Here is a 22,606-nt window from a genome sequence, read left to right as displayed (position 1 = left end):
AGACATGGTTACTCAAATATAAGTATATAAATTCAGCATGGTCCCATTACTATATAAATCATACCCCACTTATCCTTCCCACTAGTATTTCTGTTTTTTATTTCTTTGCTTAACAGCAGCCAGAGTGTTTCTCACTCTGCTCCCTTCGGCCAGTTTATCAGCCTCGTCTTCTCAGTTACCCTCCAGTGCTTGAGTTGGTCCCTCCTGCTGTTGAAGTTGCTCCCCCCTCTTGTGGGGCTCTGCGGGGCTTGGTTAGGTATCAAAACCCGCCTTCCACGTGACCTAGCGGAACATAGGATATTTTTATTCTCCTCATTTTATTATAGGTACTTATTTTCACTGCAAATCATTCTCTTGCTTATGGTCTTCTTCCTAGATATGGGGACATGAGAAAAGAAATTGGCTTTAGGATCCGGGACATGTGGTATAACCTGGGTGAGTGTATAACCTTGAACGAGCCCACGCACACACCTGTGTGATGAGCATGCCATGATGGACTCTTTTTTAAATTTTAATTCCAATAACACTAAGATTAATTTTTCTGTTTGTTGGAGGTGAATGTTGACTCTTAGTCTCTTGTTATGACGTCCACTTGTTGTCAGAATACAGCATGTAGTCGCCCAGGTCTGAATGGAGTTGATCTACCCACATAAACGTACTCTTTTCTCACGGGCCCTGGGGGGGAAGATTGTAACGCTTTACCTCCAGTGAAATTATTTTTATTTTCTTACTTTCATTTCAGGTCCCCACAAAATCAAATTCATCCCGTCCATGGTGGGTCCCATTCTGGAGGTCACATTGACCCCTGAAGTAGAGCTTCGCAAAGCCACCATCCCCATTTTCTTTGATATGATGCAGTGTGAGTTCAATTTCAGTGGAAATGGCAATTTCCATATGGTAAGAGGTGTAGACCTATAATTTTACTAATGAACATAGTCAACTCTTATTTATTTTCTTTCTATATAGAGAAGCCATAACCTGAATAATACAAAACAAAGTAGGTCTACAATTGTTCTTTTACATTTCCCTTTGTAAGGCAATTAGGGATAGAAGCAGCTATTCCAACCCAGGCTGGCCTCAAAGCAGTCTTTTTGCTACGAGAGTTTCCTAAAGCAGCCTCTATCCTATATAATAAAAGGCTAATATGCAAATTGTCCCCTCCGAAGTTCGACTGCCCGAGAGTTCGACCACCTGCTATGATGTGCACTGACCACCAGGGGGTGGTGCGGAATGAAGGAAGGCCCCGATTGGCCAGCCAGGCCTAGGGACACTACCTGTGTACGAATTTTGTGCCCCGGGCCTCTATCCTCCAGATAATTAAAATTGGACTTTGTGCACATTAAACCATATTTGTTGCAGTGCAACGGAGAGAGTAAGGAGGTGAAATGGGGGAATGATGCAGCAGTCTCTAGTTTAGTGATCTCAGTGTGCCTGATATATTTTCTCTTTCTTTTATTTTCTTTACCTACACCCGGTATTAATATCGAAAGGAAGATCTTGCAGCTCTACAGCTCTGCAAAATCAGGAAAAAGCAATGCCATTGGCAAGACTAAGACAAGAACAAAAAATAAAATAGAAAATTAGAATCATTAGGCTATATTTACATGCATAGGTGTGATAAGAAAACAATGTTTGGGGTAATTATTTTGTCCAAATGTAAAGCAAAGGGTAAAGTAGCATGAGGCTACATTAGAAAGTTTTGATGGGGCCCCAGTGTGCTGTAATGGACAATATGATGAGTGGTCTTCCTCTATATACGCTGGAAATCATTCACAGTTAAAAGGGGTTGGGCAGCCCTAGCCGGTTTGGCTCACTGGATAGAGTGTCGGCCTGGGGACTGAAGGGTCCCAGGTTCGATTCTGGTCAAGGGCATGTACCTTGGTTGCGGCACATCCCCAGTAGGGAGTGTGCAGGAGGCAGCTGATCGATGCTTCTCTCTCATTGATGTTTCTAACTCTCCCTCTCCCTTCCTCTCTGTAAAAAAATCAATAAAATATATAAAAAATAAATTAATTAATTAAAAAAATAAAATAAATAAAAGGGGTTGGGCAGGTCTACAAAGAATGGCCAGGCGGCACTCCTGTCCTCTTCTAAAGGGTAAGACGTCTCCTGTGAAATTCTGACTCTGCTTTCAGTTTGAGAATGAGCTGATCACAAAGCTGGACCAAGAGGTGGAAGGGGGCAAAGGAGATGAGCAGTACAAGGTCCTTCTCGAAAAACTGTGAGTATTTCAGACACCAAACCTCAAGCTGATGACATCACTTAGAAGTGGACACAAACAGGTTTCCACTGCGCTTACAGGCCCACGGATAGTCACAGAATCGTTGGGGTTACCACTCCAATTGGTTCTCGATCTTATTTCCAACCTCTCTTTTTTCTGAAAATAACCCTTTATCTGAAGAGCCACGGGTCTGGGTTCATGCTAGATTCCCAGGATCCTCTAGGCGGGGCATTCACACACAGCTCACCAGAATGCACACAGGATGCCCTGAAGTGCCAGGCTTTAGGGAGAATAAAGACAGGAAAGATGATTTCTTTCAACCCGAGTAGAGGGATCAGAAAGCATACACAAACCTTTTGGGCAAAGGTTCCTGTTTTTGTGGTATTGACAAGAAAACAAAAACCAACAAAAAAATACAGTTGCAAATTCAAAGAAGGGCACTGTGGGCTACGATTCTAGGTGATGGTGGGGCTTGAGCTGAAGATCTAAAGAAACCGTGGAACCAGAGTAATTGTGTTATGTGAAGGGGGTGTGTCTCCTCATCTGGCGCCACCTGCTGCTAGGACTTTGGACAGCGCTCATAAAATGGTGCTGGAATGACAGGATGACATGGGCATTTGTCTCGACTCCACCCTCCAGGCTCCTAGAACATTTCCGGAAACATAAATACCTCTCCAGCTCGGGAGAACAATTCGCGCTCCTGGTCAGCAGCCTCCTCGAGAACCTCTTGGACTACAGGACCATCATCATGCATGATGAGAGCAAGGAAAACCGGATGAGCTGCACTGTCAATGTGCTGGTAGGTGCCAAGCCTCTAGGATGGCGGGAGGGCACTGCAGGCCTCCCCTGCGCCACGCATCAGCTCCAAGTCGATCTCACAGACACAGAGACCCGGGGCCACCTTTCTGGAGTCTGTTCTGCTGAGTCTAATGGGGACAGCCCCCTCATTGTTGGGCTTGCAGACACCAGCAGCCACAGACCTTGAGGGTACATGTGGAAACAGGGTTGGAAAATGCAGCATAAGATCTTAACTCGGCGCTCTTTCTAAGGGCCATCCTCAACCGGTTTCTCTGCCTTGTTTACATGTCGTTGCTTTATTGTTGGAATTACTGGGCCCAGACGAACATGCGTGAGAAACACTGTCCCATGAGTAGAGTGTCAGTGCCTGAAAACCTCATGATGCTAGAATGCTTCGGTCTCGCCTTTCCCTAGACAGGGGCCTCCGGCCTCAGAGGTTTGGGCTGCCACTCTGCTTACTGTAAACCCAGACCCGCTGCCCCCGTTGCCTGAGAAAGCAGAGCACCAGATGATGAGGAAAAGCCAGCTACCTGTTCCTTTGGAAGAGAGTGGGGAACCTTTTCTCTGCCAAGGGCCGTTTGGATATTTATAACATCATTCTCGGGCCGTACAAAATTATCATCTTAACAATTAGCCTGCTGAATTTGGTCAAACATTTAATTAACTCACCCCTAATGCCTTGGCAGGGCCAGACCAAATGACTCTGTGGGCCTTATACGGCCCTCCGGCTGGACGTTCCCCACCCCTGATTTAGAAGGTTCCCCTCAAGTTCCTCAGAAGCAGGGTTCTCAGCCATCCTTCAACTTGTCTTCTGTGTAAATATTTGTTATTTTCCTTTAACAAATATTCCTGGGGATCTTTGTTAAAGGAAAATAATAAACTCTTTGGAGAAGTGGCACTGTGGAAAAACTAAAGTAGCTATTTGGCCATTTTCATGGCAAATTAGTCAATAACTCTTGATTTACATTGGCATTTTGTACTTTTTAATAGAACTTTTATAAAGAAAAGAAGAGAGAAGACATATACATAAGGTAAGCTGAAGGGAATGTCTGCTTTTTCTGTTTATGTCATGGCTTTGCTATTTATTTTTTCAATCAACAAATAACTAAGCTCCAACCCCATGCTTGCTGCTTTGAGACACCAAAAAGCATGTAATATCCCCCCTTCCACTTGGAAGGGTAAACTGTTTAAACAGATACACAGTAAGCGCAGTACAAGGGCGTGCGTAGGGAGGATGGTGTTGTGGTTCCGGGGAAGGGTGGGAGATGCCGGACAAGGTGATCAGGAAAGTGCCCAGGGAGAGGCATGAGGATTTGCCTGGAATCCAGCAAGCCCTGAGCATGGAATACACTTGGACATAATCCATATGCCTTTTCTTGGGCGAGATCCCATAGCTCTTATTAGCTTCTCAGAGGGGTCCATGGCATACAGATAAATAAGTGAGCACTGCTGCCGTCAATGAAGAGTATAAAGTAGAGTAGATGGAATAGGATCGCCCCCTCCCACATTTTCCACCAGCAAGAACTGTGGACCCTCTGTCCATGGTTTTAAAAAAGCTCTCCATTTTTTTTAAAAGTTGTGGTCACACAGGCAGGAAGCAGCTCCAAGGGTTAAAGGAATAGGAAGATAGGAAGCAGGGGATTCTTTTGCCCAAGAGAGAGAACCAGGGGGAGAAGAGATGGGAAAAGCAGGCTGCGGCTTAGTTGTGGAATGAGCTGAATGCTAGAGCTGCTCCCTGGCGACTAAATGTCCCCTTCACCCAGCCACTGTGGCTCAGTGGTTGAGCCTTGACCCAGGAGCCAAGAGGTCACAGTTCAATTCCAGGTCAGGACACATGTCTGGGTTGCTGGTTCGATCCCCAGTAGGGTACGTGCAGGAGGCAGCCTATCGATGATGTTCCTCTCTCTTCGATGTTTCTACCCCTCTATCTCCTCTCCCTTCTTCTCTCTCTAAAAATCAATAAAAACATTTAAAACAAACGAACAAAAAAACGCCCCCTTCTTACCAGATACTTGTACAAGCTGCGGGATTTGCACCGAGACTGTGAGAACTACACGGAGGCTGCCTACACGCTGCTCCTACACGCTGAGCTTCTACAGGTGAGTGGTCTGGGCTGCTCACTTCAACACAGTGCAGGACAAAACGCAGCGTGTCCGCTGTCCAGTTCTTTGGGACCAAATCCTATACGCTTCGTGATTTTGATTGGAATGATCCTTATTCAAGAGAGATCCTTTCATCCAAGAATATTTTTAAACCTTCTAATTAGGCACAGCTGATTTTCAGGTCAAGGTCGAGAAAATGTCAGTTATCATTGGATGAATGCATAAAGAAGTGATTCCACTGATTTTAAAATCCTTAGGAAGCAGAGTAGAACTTACAGGTCCCTGGTAATCAACACTATAATTGAAGAAACAAACATCCATCAATTAATAAACGTAAAAAAATTTGTAAAACCACAGAGACATGAGTTGTAAGTAAATACGGTGCCACAGAAGTTTTCTCTCTGTACTCACTAAGTACATTTATAGTGTGTTGTGGATATAAATACATCTATATGTCATGGATCTCAAATAATTATTTCTGGCTCTGACCATTCCTCCAAGTTCAGATGCAGGAATAAACTGTTCTTTCAGCATCTATCTTACAATGACTAGTAGACAGCACACACTTCACCTGTCAGTAACAGAAGCTGTAATTTCTCACTGTTTTGGATCCATTCTTTCCTCGCCTTTCTCCCCATTTCACTAAAGGGGACCACCTTCTACCCAGTTGCTCAGGCAAGTACCTGTCATCATCTTTTATTCGCCCCCTCCCACATTTTCCACCAGCAAGAACTGTGGACCCTCTGTGCACGGTTTTAAAAAAGCTCTCCATTGTTTTAAAGTTGTGATATAGTTGACATATAACACTGTGCACATTTAAGGTGCACGTGTTAATTTGATACATTTATATATTGCAATATAATTACCACCGTAGCTAACACTTCTATCATGTCACATAATTATCATTTATTTTTTGTGGTGGGAACAATTAAGATCTAGTCTCCTGGCAACCTTGAAGTCTATAATACAGTATTGTTGTCCGTAATCACTATGCTGTGTGTGAGATCTTTGGTACTTGTTTATCTACTGGCTACAAGTTTGTAACATTAAACTGCACCTCCCCAATACTCCCCTCCCCAGTCCTGGTAACGACCATTCTACATTCTGTTTTCATAAATTAAGCTTAATTTATTTACTTTTAAATATATTTTTACTAGAGGCCTGATGCACAAAATTTGTGCAAGAGTAGGCCTTCCTTCTCCCAGCTGCCAGCACCAGCTTCCGTCTCCGGGACCCAGGCTTCCCTCGCAGCCCTGGCTTCATCCGGAGGGACGTCTGGTCTAATTAGCACATTATGATTTTATTATTATACTAGAGTCCTGCTGCACAAAATTCGTGCACTGGGGGTGTGTGTCCCTCAGCCCAGCCTGCACCCTCTCCAATCTGGGACCCCTTGAGGGATCCAGGACTGCTGGCTCCCAACTGCTTGCCTGCCTTCCTTCCCGATTGCTCCTAACTGCTTCTGCCTGGCAGCCTGATCACCCCCTAACCACTCCCCTGCCAGCCTGATTGATGCCTAACTGCTCCCCTGCCAGCCTGATTGCCCCTAACTGCTCTCCCCTGCAGGCCTGGTCACCCCTAACTGCCCTCCCCTGCAGGCCTGGTCCCCCCCCAACTGCTCTCCCCTGCAGGCCTGGGTCCCCCCAATTGCCCTTCACTGCAGGCCTGGTCACCCCCAACTTCCCTCCTCTGCTGGCCTGGTCACCCCTAACTGCCCTCCCCTGCAGGCTTGATCGCCCCCAATGGCCCTCCCTTGCAGGCCTGGTCCCTCCCAACTGCCCTCCCCTGCTGGCCATCTTGTGGAGGCCATCTTGTGTCCACATGGGGGCAGCCATCTTTGACCACATGGGGCCAGCCATCTTGTGTGTTGGAGTGACAGTCAATTTGCAAATTACTCTTTTATTAGATAGGATATTGATTTCAGAGAGGAAGGAAGAGGGAGAGAGAGATGGAAACATCAATGATGAGACAGAATCATTGATCGGCTGCCTCCTGCATGTCCCCTACTGGGGATCAAGCCCACAACCCGGGCATGTGCCCTGACCGGGAATCGAACTGTGACCTCCTAGTTCATAGGTCAATGCTCAGCCACTGAGCCACATCAGCCGGGCTAAATTTAACTTTTTTAGATTCCTTATCATACAGTATTTGTCTTTCTCTGTCTGACTTACTTCACTTAGCGCAATGCCCTCTAGGTCCAACCATGTTGTAAAAGGCAGGATTTCCTTCTTCCTCGTGGCTAATTCCATTGTTATATGCACAACATCTTCTTTTCCCATTTGTCCACTGATGGACACTTAGGTTGTTTCCATGTCTTGACTATTGTGAATAATGCTGCAGTGAACCTGGGAGTGCAGATCTCTCTTCATCCTGCTTCCATTTCTTTTCAATCCGCTTTTTAAAAAATCTCCATTGCCGCCATCCTGGCCCACGCTGCCATCGGCTCTCTCTTAGAGAACCACGGTAGCCTCCTGTTACATCTCTCTTTCTCCATTCTTTCCCCCAGCAATTAATTTTATTGTGTAATTTAATATTTATTTGATACTAAAATAGTACTTGTACATTGTTCTAAGCCAGTGGTTCTCAACCTTTCTAATGCCGCGACCCTTTAATACAGTTCCTCATGTTGTGGTGACCCTCAACCATAAAATTATTTTCGTTGCTACTTCATAACTGTAATTTTGCTACTGTTATGAATCGTAATGTAAATATCTATGTTTTCCGATGGTCTTAGGCTCTACAGCAGCGGTTCTCAACCTGTGGGTCGCCTAGGACCATCGGAAAACACAGATATTTACATTACGATTCATAACAATAGCAAAATTACAGTTATGAAGTAGCAACGAAAATAATTTTATGGTTGAGGGTCACCACAACATGAGGAACTGTATTAAAGGGTCGCAGCATTAGAAAGGTTGAGAACCACTGTAAAGCTTTATCATGGAAAACAGGAGTCCTTTACCTCACACTTCCCCAAGGCAGCTGTTCACCACTCATATTCAGATTTGAGGCACTAAAATCTTACTGTATATGGGTTAGAGGAGGCTTGTTGACTGTGGGATGATCAGAAAGAAGCACTCACTGGTATCCGTAGCCATTAGATGTTTTTATTTGTGCTGCTCGGAAAATTAAATTATCCTATCCTGACATAGTAAGGTATGAGATGTGGATACAACTTTTTCCCCCAGATAGCTACTCACTAGGGATGTGTAATATAGTCCATATTTTCTCATTCATACAAGATCCCCTCTTTATCATGTATTAAATCCCAGTATGGGGCGGGGAGAGTCTCTTTTTTGCTTTTATATACTTTTGCATTGGTCTCTGTCAATTCATGTATCAGTACCACACTCTTAATTATTAATTCTTTTTTAAAAATATATGTTTGATTTCAGAGAGGAAAAGAGAGCTAGAAACATCAATAATGAAAGAGAACCATTGATTGGCTGCCTCTTACACACTCCCTACTGGGGATTGAGCCCGCAATCTGGGCATGTGCCTTTGACTAAAATCAAACTCGGGACCCTTCAGTCCATAGGCCACGGCTCTAAACACTGAGCCAAACCAGCTAGGGCTATTAATTCTTCATATTATGTTTTATTACCTGATAGTTAATAAAACTGTCTTCATTGCTCTTCTTTTTCAGAGTTTTCCACCTAGTTCTTTTTGTTTAGTTTTCCATATGGACTTTGGAATCATAAATTTAAAATTTTCATTTAGGGAGAATTTTCATGTTTAGGAAATAGCATTTTCTTATCCAAAACTGTGATATGACTTCCTATTGTTCAAGTGTGCTTTTGTGCCCTTCAGTGGTGGGTTAAATTTTTCTGTATGGAGTCTTCATTTTCCTTGTTATGTTGATTCCTAGATACCTTTTCTTTTTAGGTTAGTTATGGTAAAAATACACGTAACATAAAATTTGCTATCTTAACCATTTTAAGTGTATAGTTTAATGGCATTATGTACATTCACATCGCTGTGCCTGGATATTGTATCATTTTGGATTTATTTCATGTTGGATCCTTTCCTTCTACTATCTTCAGCATGGTTATCTCTTCATGTGAAATCTACCTCTAAATTATTTCTAAATATGTCAGTTTTTTAACCCTCTAATTGACTTAATTCTCTGTACTTTTGGTAGTTTTTCAGTTGGCACCCTTCGTAAAAGCTTTGATTGTGAATACAATCATTGTACTCAGTGGCAATTTTACCCCCTCCTTTCCGCCTTTATACTCCCGATCTCTTCCTATTGTCTACTGTGCGGATGCCTCCAGTACACAGTACGCAGGCGCTGTGCTGGCTGGCGGGTGCGCCTGGTTCCCCACTCGCGTGGGGATGCCTGTAGTGCGTCCATCACATGGCCCTTGTTTTCATGCTGGCTTGGATTATGTCTGTGGGTGCAGTTTTTTGTTTCATGAATAAATCTAAAACACAATATGGGTGAGTCACAGATATATGCGATGTTTCTGCACCTTTTAAAAACCAAATGTTTGTTAATCTCCTTTAGTTAATGGCTGTGTCGCGTTAATCTCTTTCGTTTGCTTTTCAGTGGTCTGACAAGCCCTGTGTGCCCCACCTGCTTCAGAGGGACAGCTACTATGTGTATACCCAGCAGGAGCTGAAGGAGAAGCTGTATCAGGAAATTATATCTTATTTTGACAAAGGCAAAGTGAGTGTGGGATCCTTGTTTGGTATTTGGGGGGGAGAGGAAAATGGCAGCAAGACCGCAGTGCTCTGCTGATGCCGACCAGCCAGAGCCAGTGCAGAACCCACCGTGAAGGCCACGGTCCCAGCAGACAGCCCTTATTTCAGACGCCACAGTTCAGGAGTCCCCATGCCCACATTTCCGACCACTTGGCTGTAAATTTGGGGGGAGTCCTATGGCCCCCTCAGGTCTGATAATATGCTGGAACAGCAACCACAACTTGGTAAAATGCTGCACTTAAAATTATAGTTTTATCTTGAAGGACGCAAATCAGGGCCAGCTGAGTGAAGAAGTGCCAGGGTAGAGCTTCTGTTTCCCTCTCCGAGGATTCAGAGCACATCACCCTCCGGGAGAGCTGATGTGCTCGCTGGGGGGAGCTCACGTGAGCCGCTATATGGAGTTATTATTGGGGTTTTATTCTGTAGGCTTGATTGATGGAATCATTGACCACGTGAGTGAACTCAGTCTCCAGCTCACCCTTCTCCCTTTGGATCTGGCTAATATCATGTAGCTCAAGGCCCCAGCCCTGTAATCACATGGGTGGGGTTTTTTGTGGGATTTTTTTTGGCATGGGGCCCACCATTCACCTCAGTAGCATAAACTCAGGTGTGGTTGGAGGGTCCGCCATGAATAACCAAGACACTCCTGTCACTGGGGAAATTCCAAGGGTTTAGGAGCTTCCTCCCAGGACTCAGGACAAAAACCAGACAAGTTCCTCATTGGACAGTAATGACTCATGACTTATTCTTTATTATTCCCATATGAACCTTTGCATCCTGGTATTTTTAACAGAAGAGAAAATAAATAAATTAATGTAAGAAGGGCAATAAAGATCAGTTATCTTGACGACACTTTACCAATCCAATGGAGAATATAATGGGCAGCCTTCACTCTCCATAATCATAAATTCCCCTCTTAAATATTGCTGAGGGTGGGAACCAGTGCTGTCACTTGCAGTGCATTCTCTAGAGATTGTTGGCTAACACCTGGTGCACATCTAGCATCCAGATCACGCCCTGCTGACCCCATACGCTGTAAGTAATGACCAACTTAGATGCCGACAGGGGCGAGAAGGTAAAATAAACCTAGGAACTGGGCCCGGAAGTTGTGGTCTGTGGTCAACTGGAGAAAGCATGTCCACCTGAGATGCTTTAAAAAAAAATACATATATATATGTATGTATATATATAATAAAAAAGGGGTTGGGGGAGAAAGGAAAAAAAAAAAGCGTCTGTTATCCAAACAAAACAGATCCCGATTTGACCAGTTTCGGAGCCTGGAGAATTCCTGTGGACTGCCACGTCCAGCCAACATGTCTTGCTTTACCAGGGGGCCTGTTAGTTACATGAATAAATAAGCCACATAATCATCATGATAAAATAGCTGCCATCTACTTAGTGCTAGTTTCTGTTTGGGGAGATTTCCAGACTTTTTTCCTAATTTACTTGTCCCCATACCCTACAAGGTAGATTTTACCTCTGCTTTACAGATGAAGAACTTAACGGCTCAGGGAGCAAGTGTATGTGTTCAAACATTTTGGTCTTCTATGTGGAGAGCGGCTACAGTGTTTGGACAGGTTCAAGCCTCGGACTGATGAGAGGGCACAGTCTTCTCATGGCCACGTGCAAGTCCCAGCTTGGAGGGCAGAGCCCTCCCAGCACAATTATAGCCAACAGCTATGGTTGTGAGCTTGAACCTATGGTCCGAACATGTGGCCCCACGTACCTGAATGATCTGGGCTTGGTAGAGTTCAGGTGCATGTAACTGAGTAGGATCGAAACCCACGAGAATGTTATAAACATCTTGACCACGCCCTTACTTTGCCGCGTGGCATCTGGCTATAAAATAAAGACACAGCTTATAGTCCATGGCGCTGTCGCTAGCTCTCCATCAGAGAGGCCCTCCATCAGAGAGGACAGCGTCCCACCGAGACCCAGCTTTCATTCTCTTGTCTGTCTTTTCTCAATCTTTCACTGCATGCTGGCACGGCACACTTCTACACCATTTTACTCTTAAAAATCACTGAGGACCCGAGAGAGCTTTTGTTTATGAGGACTGTATGTGTTGCTACTTACATGTTTAGTTTTTGAATATTTACTTATTTGTTCTTTTAACGACGATAACAAGCCTATTACCAATTAAGATAAATCACATCTGTTTTTGAAAAATTACTATATGTTCCAAAAAATTAGTGATATGAGTGGCATTTGACATTTTTGAAGTCTCTTCAACATCTGGCTTCATAGAAGACAGCAGGATTCTCATATCTGCTTCTACATTCATTCTATTGTGGCATCCCACACCCTACAGCCTCTGGGAAACTCCACACATGAGAGACTGAGCGGTGAAAAGGGGCAAATAATACCAGTATTAGTAAGAAGATAATTTTATCTCATGGATTCCTGAGAGGGTCTTGGGGGCTCCAGAGACCAGGGACCACACTTTGAGAACCGCTGTGCTAGGCTGTCTCACTGTCCCTTACATAACTTGGCATTTGGTGAAATGAGGAGAGAATTCGACCCATTGATGCTGTTGACTGGCTTCTTGCACCAGGCCCAGCCGATCTGGCCCTGAAACTTCAGAGGGACACATTTGGCAAATGGTGATTTTAAAATATTTCATTTTAAAATGTTTCACAACTGTATGAGAGCTGCACACACGTTTCTTCAGCAGCCAGGAACAGTGGGACATAGCACCTGGTTGACAAGACTGAGGTAGGAAATTACCAGGTGCTGTGTTAGTAATAGTGTCCACTTAAGAGGCATGTTATGAAAAAAACAGAATGAACAAGGGGTCAACCTGGGATACTAGCCTCAGGCACCAAATGTATAAGTTACGAGATCATAAATGCTCCCGGGCATTTTCTAAAACTCTCTGACTAAGTAGATAGTTTAGTTAGATATAGGGAACCAGTGCCCTAGAGATCATTGGCTATCACTTGGTGCCCAATTTCCACACAGCAGAACAGTTAGCCTTTCTTCCATTTCCCCTCCTCCCGAACAACCTAACTGGAAGCGCGCGCGCGCACACACACACACACACACACACACACACACACACACAGAGCTCGACCTCATGCCAACTTGCCCCTCCAGCAGGGCTCTCACAGTCTCAGGTCCTAGGCTTGAGCACGGGTCGCCACCACTTTCAAAAGTCTTTAGTGCTCTGCCCTTTAAGCTCAGGATTGCTTTGTTTGGGGACACATGGTGTTTGTTCTTCATGGTCTTGCGAACAGAATTACAGAAGATACCCCCTGGCAAGGCACCAAGATATAGTAGCTCTATGATGTCAGTAAAAAAAGTTCAGCTGATCCAGGCAGGGAGGCATGTCGGGAATATCTGCAGAAACTCAGCCCTCCGGACTCCTGACTCATTGCCCGCTACTTTCAAGTGGCTTTTGCCGCTGGATCAATGACTACTTTGTTCTCCACTTTTCTTTCTCTGAAGATGTGGGAGAAGGCAATCAAGCTGAGCAAAGAGCTGGCGGAGACGTACGAGAGCAAAGTGTTTGACTACGAGGGCCTTGGCAACCTCCTGGTGAGTCTGGGTCGGAGCATGGCAAGCCCCCAGCAGGGGTGCTCAAGTGAGTGTTCACGAAAATGTTTTGTAAGCTTAAAGGAAGTCAGGATAAATTATGTTCTTTATTTTAAAAAGATTTTTTTAAATTGATTTCAGAGGGGAAGGGAGAGGGAGAGAGAGTTAGAAACATTAATGATGGGAGAGAATCACTGATCGGCTGCCTCCTGCACACCCCACACTGGGGATCCAGCTAGCAACCCAGTCATGTGACCTGACTGGGAATCGAACCGTGACCTCCTGGTTTATAGGTTGATGCTCAACCACTGAGCAACACCGCCCAGGCAGGATAAATTATGTTCTTTACAACGGAAAAGTAAACCGTGCTTGAAATAAAAATGAAAAAAAGATAAAGTCCAAAAGCTGTCAGCCTTCTTTCTCCAGACTATCCCTGAAGAGGGCTCAGGCCCCTCGCCTACCGCCCTTCCTCCATCTCTGTCTCGTTTTTCTGCGGACCCTCCATGTCTCCACACCTCTTACCCTCACAGTCACATTGCTTTCAGTGAACACCAGGCGTGTTTCAGGTGTTTTCTGACTTCTGTTCATCAAGACATCTTGCTCTGTAGCCCGCCTCCTCGGGTCCCTGCTGAAGGACGGAACTGCTCATCTTGGAGCCTTGCTTGATTTTCTCAGGAGTGCCGTTGTGCACATTTTGGTTAAGTTGTAAAATCCTTCTGATTCTCACATTCTGCCTCCCCCCGGCTCCCGAATGTTACTGGAGAGCTCTCCTTTCACAGGTCCCTGACTGTGTATTTCGCCTGGCTGTTGGCACAGGTCAGCTATTTAAAAACCATAAAGCAATGCCCAGTGGTAGGCCAGCACAATATTAATTGGATCATTTTTGGTAGAGGAGTCACAGAAGTTCAGGTCACCCATTGTCGTGCAGTAATAATTTATTTGAGGAGATAGTTGTCAAGATTACTTTGAAAAGGATTTGTCAGTGTGTTGGACCAGCCCCTGCCGTTACGCAAACAATCAGTCATTAATTTCATAACTAAATCGAGTTGTGTTAGTAATGTAACATGTGACCCTTCGAAGGGAACCTTGGGGTGCAGATCTGTGTCTGGAGAGAGCACAGCAGTCCTCACTGCTCTGCATCCTCACTCTCCGTGGTTTCAGTTACCCCCGGGCAACTGCAGTCTGAAATATTAAATGGAAATTTTCTGCAAAACAAAACAAAAAACAATTTATAAATTTAAATTGCACGCCATTCTGAGTATGGTGATGAAATCTCACATCATCCCACTGTATCCTACCTGGGATGTAAACCATCCCTCTGCCCAGCACACCCACGCTGAGATACTGCCTGCCCTTTATTCACTTCTTAGTTATCTGCATTATGAAATCAGCTCTCACGGTACCACGGTGCTTATGTTGAAATAACCCTTATTTTACTTAATAACGGCCCCAAAGAGCAAGCGTAGTGATCCTGGCAATTGGGACATGTCAAAGAGAAGCTGTAAAGTGCTTCCTTTGAGTGACAAGGTGAGTACAGACAGTGTAAGGTATATTTAGAGGGAGAGGGAGAGAGAGACACGAAGACCAGATCCACATTACTTTTAAGATAGTATATTGTTATAATTGTTATATTTTACTATTAGTTATTGTTGTTAATCTCTTTCTGTGTCTAATTTATAAAGTAAACTGTCATAGGTGTATGTACATGTAGGATAAAACATAGTATAGACAGGGATCAGTACTATCCACAGGTCAGGCATCCACTGGGGGTCTTGGAAGGTACCCCCTGCGGACCAGGGGGCAGCTGGGTAACACAGTCATGGTGGCAGGGCTTGGAGCCACCCCTCGGGCCCCTGGGTCTGCCTGCCCGCCTGGCTTTCTTTAAGGTTGACTCTGGGCTCGGGTTGGGAAGCCTCTCTGACGGGAAGAATTAAAGACGGGGCCGGGTTGGGGTGAGAGGGGAGGGGTGCCAGATATTGAAACACGGAATGTTACCTTCACCTTTGGGCACCTGCAGCTGAACCAAGGGCTTTCACCGAAACCACCCGCATGAACTGGAAGGTTCTTATTTTTAAAAAATATATATTTTATTGATTTTTTACAGAGAGGAAGAGAGAGGGATAGAGAGTTAGAAACATCGATCAGCTGCCTCCTGCACGCCCCCTACTGGGGATGTGCCCGCAACCAAGGTACATGCCCTTGACCGGAATCGAACCTGGGACCTTTCAGTCTGCAGGCTGACGCTCTATCCACTGAGCCAAACCGGCTTGGGCATGAACATCTTCTTTTATCATTTATCTCCACTTAACTGCAACCGCGTTCGTTAATCTCAACTCGCTAGGGTCCTGAGCCCCCTTCAGGGGACTGTGAAAGCTGAGCTGTGCCTCCGCCATGGCAGAGTGCACCCGGTTCATCCTTCTGCAGACAACTTCAGGGAACCAGGCCTCCACGGCCCGGTCGTGGGCCCAGGCCCAGACCTCCTGTCCAACAAGAGGATAACGTTGTGCGGCAAGATATTTTCCAAAGACCTTTCATTTCTCTGTGTTACATGGGAAACAACAAAGTAAATAGATCTTTTTCCTCTCCCCCCAACTGTGCCCTTGTAACCTCGCTGTGGAATGCCTTGTTTTGTTTTCCAGAAAAAAAGAGCCTCGTTCTATGAGAACATCATTAAGGCCATGAGGCCGCAGCCCGAATACTTTGCTGTGGGATACTATGGACAGGGCTTCCCTTCTTTCCTACGGGTAAGGAGCCTGAGGGTGGTCTCCACGCCATTAGCCGTGCAGCCTGAAGGAGGGAGGGCTTCCTCTCTTTCCCAGATGGGTCTGGGGTGCTGGCAGCGGGAGGCCCGTGTTCTCGCTGTGGGAGGTCGGCAGGGAAACCGCTTCCTGAGCGGCGGCCTCTTCACCCCACACCCGGCCACCTCTGGGATTCTGGCAGCTCTTTTGTAAAATGACCTTTCCCAGGTGGAATGAGAAGGGGGAAAACAGAACATCCTCCCTGGCTGCTGCTGCGGGTCAGGCCAGGGAAAAGTGCGGATGGATGCATTTGGTTGTTTATTTTATTTCCGGCCCGAGTGAGTTTGAAAGCAAATAGCCCAAGGATAAGACGGCAAAAGTTTTGCAAAAATAAAAACAATCTTGTTGTAATGGTGAGAAAGGACTATGTTTTTCCCTTCTCAAAACTTTCCATAATATGATGGTATTTTACAATCTAAAAAATAAACAAACCCTCTTATTTCTCCCACAAAGAAATAAGCTTCTTTCAGCAGCACTTAGCAATGTTTAAGCATATATTGTCCATCTTCCTCCCCCTAATTGAAAGAAAAAGTGGGCAAGGGCTTTACATTTATTACAGTGCCTCAAGGAGGTAGTTTATTCATTCATTCAAAACCATTCATCCATTCACATAATCCAGGCACATACGAAGCATTTGAGTTACAGTGCTGATTATAATTCAATATGGCCCTTGCTCTCTTAGAACTTTACAACCTAATATTTGAGATGCTAATTAGATAATCACATAAACAAATATAACATTGAAACTGACCAAGACAGGTATTCTGGGCTATATGAGTTGGTTAACCAGAGACTAGTTACCCAAGTAAAGTCAAAACCTACATTCACATAAAAATACAGTGCGGTGAAGGCCTGGGTTGGGGGTGAGGGGCAGTTGCGGGGTGCAAGGGGTCGATGCAGGGGGAGAAAGAGGACATCTGTAATACTTTCAACAATAAAGGCAAATTTTTAAAAATGTACATGGTGGTTTATAGCACCATTTTTCATACTCACCCAAGACTGGATAAGCAAACGATGATGCAGCCATACAATGGAACACTATTCAGTAATAGAGAGGAGTAGGCTCCTGATACACACAGCCGTGCGGATGAGTCTCAGGTGCGTTATGCTAAGTCGAAGTTAGACTTTAAGGTCTACATACACTGTGATTTTATTTTTATGACATTCTAGCCAAGTCAGCACTTACTATGGGGCTGGAAAACAGATCAGTGGTTATCTGATAGCTAGGATGGGGGGAGACTGGGCTACAAAGGCATAGGGACATTTTTGGTTGTGATGAACTGTTCTGTATCTTGATTGTGGTCAGAGTTTGTATTTGTCAGAACTCACAGAATTTTATACTGAAAAGGGTAGATTTTACTATACGTACATTATACCTGAGTTTGTTTTAAGAGTCAGGAACAACTTCCCAGGGAATGTCAGCTTCGGCTGCACTTGGAAAGGTGAGCTGGGCATGAAGGAGGGAAAGAGGATAGGACAAAGCATGTCCAGCACCGGGCACAGAGGCAGCTGGGTGAGCCGGGCCGATGAGGCAGGAGGTGGGGGAAGGGCATGCAGGCCTGGTGACGTGGGTGCTGTTGGCATCCTGAGAGCAGTAGGAGCGTTGCAGACTTGGTGCTGGCAAGGTGATGGCTTTGGTGTGGAGAATGAGTGGGAGGTGTGTGTAAGTACGCCACTAGGGTCTAGTGAAGATGTCAAGGAAGAGAGGACAGGTCGGCCTAGGGAGGTGGTTTCAGACAGAAATGGAGAGATTAGAATCATGGACATGAAGTCACAGTATTTGATCATTGACGGGATCTGTGGGTGAGGAAGAGAGATGTCGAGAATGATTTCCTGGTTTCTGGCCTGCATAACTGGAGGGCAGTGAAGTCACCACTTAGATAGGAATACGCAAAGGACAGAGTCAGGGAGGAGGGGATTAATCCGTTGAATTACTTCATTCAGTTCATACAATGTGTCTTGCTAATATAGGCAGGGGAATAGAACCTAAATGCCCTTGCGAGTTATAGACAATTTCCCCAAACTTGGAATATGTAAATTACATTATCTTCTTCCCCCATGCCAGCGAGGTCTCTTTCTCTACTCCTTCTGGCAACTGCACCTCTGTTCTTCCTGCTCCGGGGCAGTGATCTCAGAATCCTTGTTGACTTCCCCATCCTTGTTGTCCTTCACAAAACACCAGAGTCAAGCACCAGATCCTGGGGTTCTCCTGCCCCACCCAGTGCTGTCTCGGATTCCTGCAGCTGGAGGTGTGCTCCACCATCAGATTAGGTTGTCTGCACCCCCTCTTTCATGGCGTTGCTCTCTCCTTCCAGAACTTTCAGTGATTTCCCTGGGATTTCTGCCTGTCTCTCACGCCGTTCACGCTCTGGCTCTCCAAGCCCTTTCTTCTACCTGAACTCCACTTCCTGTCCTTGGGCCTTATCCCTCCTGTCACTGACTATGCCTGGGCATCCTCTCCCCTGTGTCCCCTCCTGTGTCCCCTCCCCTCACCCTATCTGCCCATCTAGGCCCAAACAAGTCCCGTGTCTTCCTTGAAGCCCCGTCTCACGTTGAGCTAGTTTGTGCGGACCTTCTGCTTGTCTATTCCTTTCACAGCCATTGTCCACTTCATGCAATTAGTGCTTTATTATATTCTGATCCTTTTCTCAGGTAGTTTTGCCTGAGTGAGGAAATTTTATAATGCACGAATCAGTCACATACATCTTTCCCAGCTTGGACAAATTTTATCACCTATTCCAAAAGTTCTGGGAATTTTTACTGCCTTCAGTGTTTGGCCTAGAAGGTGTATTGCCTTTACGTTATTTACACTATCTAAAATTATCATATTTACTTATTTGTTATTCATTTTCTATTTCCACCGGAAGTAAGATTTGTGAGAGCAGGGTCACCGTATAACCTGGTGGCTAGCATGTATACTATTTGCTCAATACATACTTGTTATGTGAATGGATGAGTGATTTAAAAAACAAAAACAAAAAACATTTTACAGAACAATAATGCCCAAGTTTCAGTTTAAAGTGGATCACGAATGGGCTGCCAATCAGTACTAAGTTCTCATCTGAGCAGATAAGCAGAAACCTTCAAAACATGGCTATCCTTGAACAAGCTCCTTATACTTCCTGTGGGTCAGTGTAGACTGTGGTTACGGGGCCAACACTGTGAGAAGCACTGCCTCTGACCAGCTTCCCAAATAAACCAGGAGCCCTTGTCAGAGAGGATGGCTCCTGTGAGGCACATAGTAGGTATCCAATGAGAAGCTGATGGTAGGTTGCACTTTGGCTGGGATGGCTTCCTCAGGACCTAGATCTCCGGTCGTCCCTTCATTCCTCGTGTTTAATTATTGCCCTTGCTGTCTCCGACCTGCAGAACAAAGTCTTCATCTACCGGGGGAAGGAGTATGAGAGGCGAGAGGACTTCAGCCTGAGGTTGCTGACCCAGTTCCCCAACGCCGAGAAGATGACCAGCACCACACCCCCGAGCGAGGAAATCAAGTGCTCTCCGAAGCAGTGTATCCTTGCACGGGGAGGCCTGGCCCACAGGCTCCGAACCGTAACCTGCGGCAGCCCCGCCCAGCGGGAGCTCAGGGTTCCCGTCCTGTCTCTAAACTCATTAAACCACGGAGACTCGGTGTCCCAGTCTTAGTGAAAGCTTTGAGACCCTACTGTCCTCATCTCGTGGTTATGACGTAATCAAAGCAGAGAGATGACAAGCAAATCTTGAATATGAAAGGATATATTTTAGAGCCACATGGGAAGCTTGAAGAGAATAGACTTCCTGTTCTGAATTCTGGATAAGGACGTATAGCTCTCTTTGTATAACATACCATAACTTATTGAAAAATCAATTACACGCATTATCGAAAAAAAAACTAATACTAAGGGCTCCATAACAAAGTTACTTCTAAAGCTTTCTCATGGGTTTTATGCTAAAATAAAGACGTTAAAAACTGAACAGTGTTCTAACAGGGGTAGATAAGGCAGAGCCAGTGTGGCATGGTAGATAAGAAAATGGGCTCTGGCCCTAACCACTTTGGCTCAGTGGATAGAGCGTCAGCCTGCAGACTCAAGGGTCCCAGGTTCGATTCTGGTCAAGGACATGTACCTTGGTTGCGGGCACATCCCCAGTAGGGGGTGTGCAAGAGGCAGCTGATCGATGTCTCTCTCTCATCGATGTTTCTAACTCTCTATCCCTCTCTCTTCCTCTCTGTAAAAAATCAATAAAATATATTTAAAAAAAGAAAATGGGCTCTGGAGGCAAACTGCCTGGGTCTGAGTCCCAGCTGTATCCCTATGTCACTTTGGGCAATTTACTTAATTTATCTGTGCCTCAGTTTTCTCATCTATAAAATGGGGATGATCATCATTCTTCCTCTTGGAGTTCTTATAAGGATTGAATATGTAAATATATGTAAAATACTAGGAACAGTGCCTAATACATAATAAAAATTCATATATATTAGCTATTATAGACATAGGTTGGTAAATGGCTATAGAAAGATATAATAATAATAATAGTTCAATAGACAGACATACCTTTAAGAGTAGGGTGACCTGTTAACACATAGTGGATGCTTGGAAAAGAAAGGTCTTCCAGGGTAAGTCCTTGGGTTATGGGGGCTCAGGAAACAACAGAGGTGCCTTCTTGGCGTGGCAGTGAAAGAGGTCTTCCAGAAGTGGACTTAGAAGCAGGAGCCTGGTGCTTGGCCTTCGGTAATGTCTGCAGAGCCATTTGACCTTGCCCACGTTGCCGCAGTTACCCAGGCCTTGGCTTTCTCCTCTACAAGGCTGAGGGTGAGTCTGTTCTCCCTCAGTACCTAATGGCACTTCTGTGAGGATCAAAATAAAAAGGAGGTCATTTGTAAACTCCAACAGCATAAGCCATAGCAGTGGTTCTCAGGTTCTCAGATTTTATTACTCAGAAGAATCCACACACAGAGATTCTAGTTCAGCGGCTGTGAATTCTAATTCCGCATTTTGAGTGAAGTCTTCTGGTGACTGCGGTGCAGGTGGACTGCACACTTCACCGGGAGAAAGGCTGGTAGTTCTAGACCCACGTGCCTTAACCTGCAGTTTAAATGCTAGAGGCATTGAAACCGTATACCTGCTCTGGTGAAGACAGTGAAAGTCATTTCAGAGATCAGATCATTCAATCAGAGAAGGAGGCCTTACCCCCGAGCCTGACTTCATTTCCCAGTGGTGTGGTCTGGGTTTTCTCAGATCCTCAGATTCTCCATTGGGAAAAGGAGATTAATAACCTGGTAGTCACTGTGTTTACTGGAATAAGATTTTCAGAATGCCTCGTACAGTGCCCAGCCATGGCCCTCGGTAAACAAGTGGTGTCCAGAGACTGGCTACATCAGAGGAATGTTGTCCAAAAGAAATGATTTAAAAAGTTTCTTCTTTTTCTTTTTTTAAATACTTTATTGATTTTTTACAGAAAGGAAGGGAGAGGGAGAGAGAGTTAGAAACATCGATGAGAGAGAAACATCGATCAGCTGCCTCCTGCACACCCCCTCCTGGGGATGTGCCCGCAACCAAGGTACATGCCCTTGACCGGAATCGAACCTGGGACCCTTCAGTCCGCAGACCGATGCTCTATCCACTGAGCCAAACCGGTTAGGGCTAAAACAGTTTCTAATCACTTTTTAAAAAATATTTCATTGATATCTATGTTCCTCTATTTTCCCCTGGGAAGGCTGTTTGCCAGGTGTCTGACCCAAAAAATGTCCTAGGATGATGACTTCACGAGGCATTTCGGAAATAGGAAAGGGAGCCCCCTCTTCCATGAGGTCCTGGCATCTGGGAAAGGGTGCAGTGCAGGTGCCCTTTCCATCCGTAAAGCAGGAGGGACAGGCGGCTCTCTCCTGTGGCAGCTTCATGGCCCGTCCCTTATCCTTCCTTAGCGAGCCCCTCAGACATGCAGTGTTTCACCGTCAAGCCGGTGATGAGCCTGCCGCCCAACTACAAGGATAAACCTGTTCCGGAGCAGATCTTAAAGTAAGTGTGTTTTAAAACACCTGTCTCACACCCTTTATCTAGAAGTACACCAAAACCAAAGTCTTCAATTCATTGCAGTTTGGAAGACCTTCTGTTGTCTTAGTAACAGAATTCAGGCTGCTGTAACAGCATTCCATAGACTGGGAGGCTGATAAACAACAGAGATTGCTTTCTCACAGTTCTGGGAGCTGGGAAGTCCAAGGTCAAGGCGCTGGCACATTTGGTGTCTGGTGGGGCCTGCTTGTTTGGTTCATAGATCTTCTCCATGTGTTCTCACGGGAAGGAAGGGTCGAGGGAGCTGTCTGGGTCTCTCTTATAAAGGCACGAACCCCATTCATGGGGGCTCCACTGTCCTGTCCTGGTTACCTCCCAAAGGGCCCACTAATACCATTACACTGGGCGTTAGGATTTCAACATAGGAATTTAGGGGGGACAAGAACATTTGGACCA

At 45.3% G+C, this 22,606-nt stretch overlaps 1 protein-coding gene across 1 annotated transcript in view; it reads left to right on the top strand.

Moving 5' to 3' along the window:
- Positions 1–22,606, top strand: part of DOCK5 (dedicator of cytokinesis 5) — a 208,417-nt gene that overhangs the window by 158,187 nt on the left and 27,624 nt on the right. The window contains exons 32-42 of the mRNA XM_079772524.1: positions 377–435; positions 743–897; positions 2,136–2,221; positions 2,861–3,020; positions 4,010–4,050; positions 5,028–5,118; positions 9,671–9,790; positions 13,273–13,362; positions 15,999–16,103; positions 19,527–19,668; positions 22,075–22,156. Coding sequence (XP_079628650.1) covers positions 377–435; positions 743–897; positions 2,136–2,221; positions 2,861–3,020; positions 4,010–4,050; positions 5,028–5,118; positions 9,671–9,790; positions 13,273–13,362; positions 15,999–16,103; positions 19,527–19,668; positions 22,075–22,156 — 1,131 coding nt within the window. The remainder of the gene's footprint in view (positions 1–376; positions 436–742; positions 898–2,135; positions 2,222–2,860; positions 3,021–4,009; positions 4,051–5,027; positions 5,119–9,670; positions 9,791–13,272; positions 13,363–15,998; positions 16,104–19,526; positions 19,669–22,074; positions 22,157–22,606) is intronic.

The sequence above is a fragment of the Cnephaeus nilssonii genome, assembly GCF_951640355.1.
Source record: "Cnephaeus nilssonii genome assembly, chromosome: 5".
NCBI classification, from domain to species: domain Eukaryota; kingdom Metazoa; phylum Chordata; class Mammalia; order Chiroptera; family Vespertilionidae; genus Cnephaeus; species Cnephaeus nilssonii.
The sequence above is the reverse complement of the archived record's forward strand: the minus strand, read 5'-3'. Positions and strand labels throughout refer to the sequence as shown.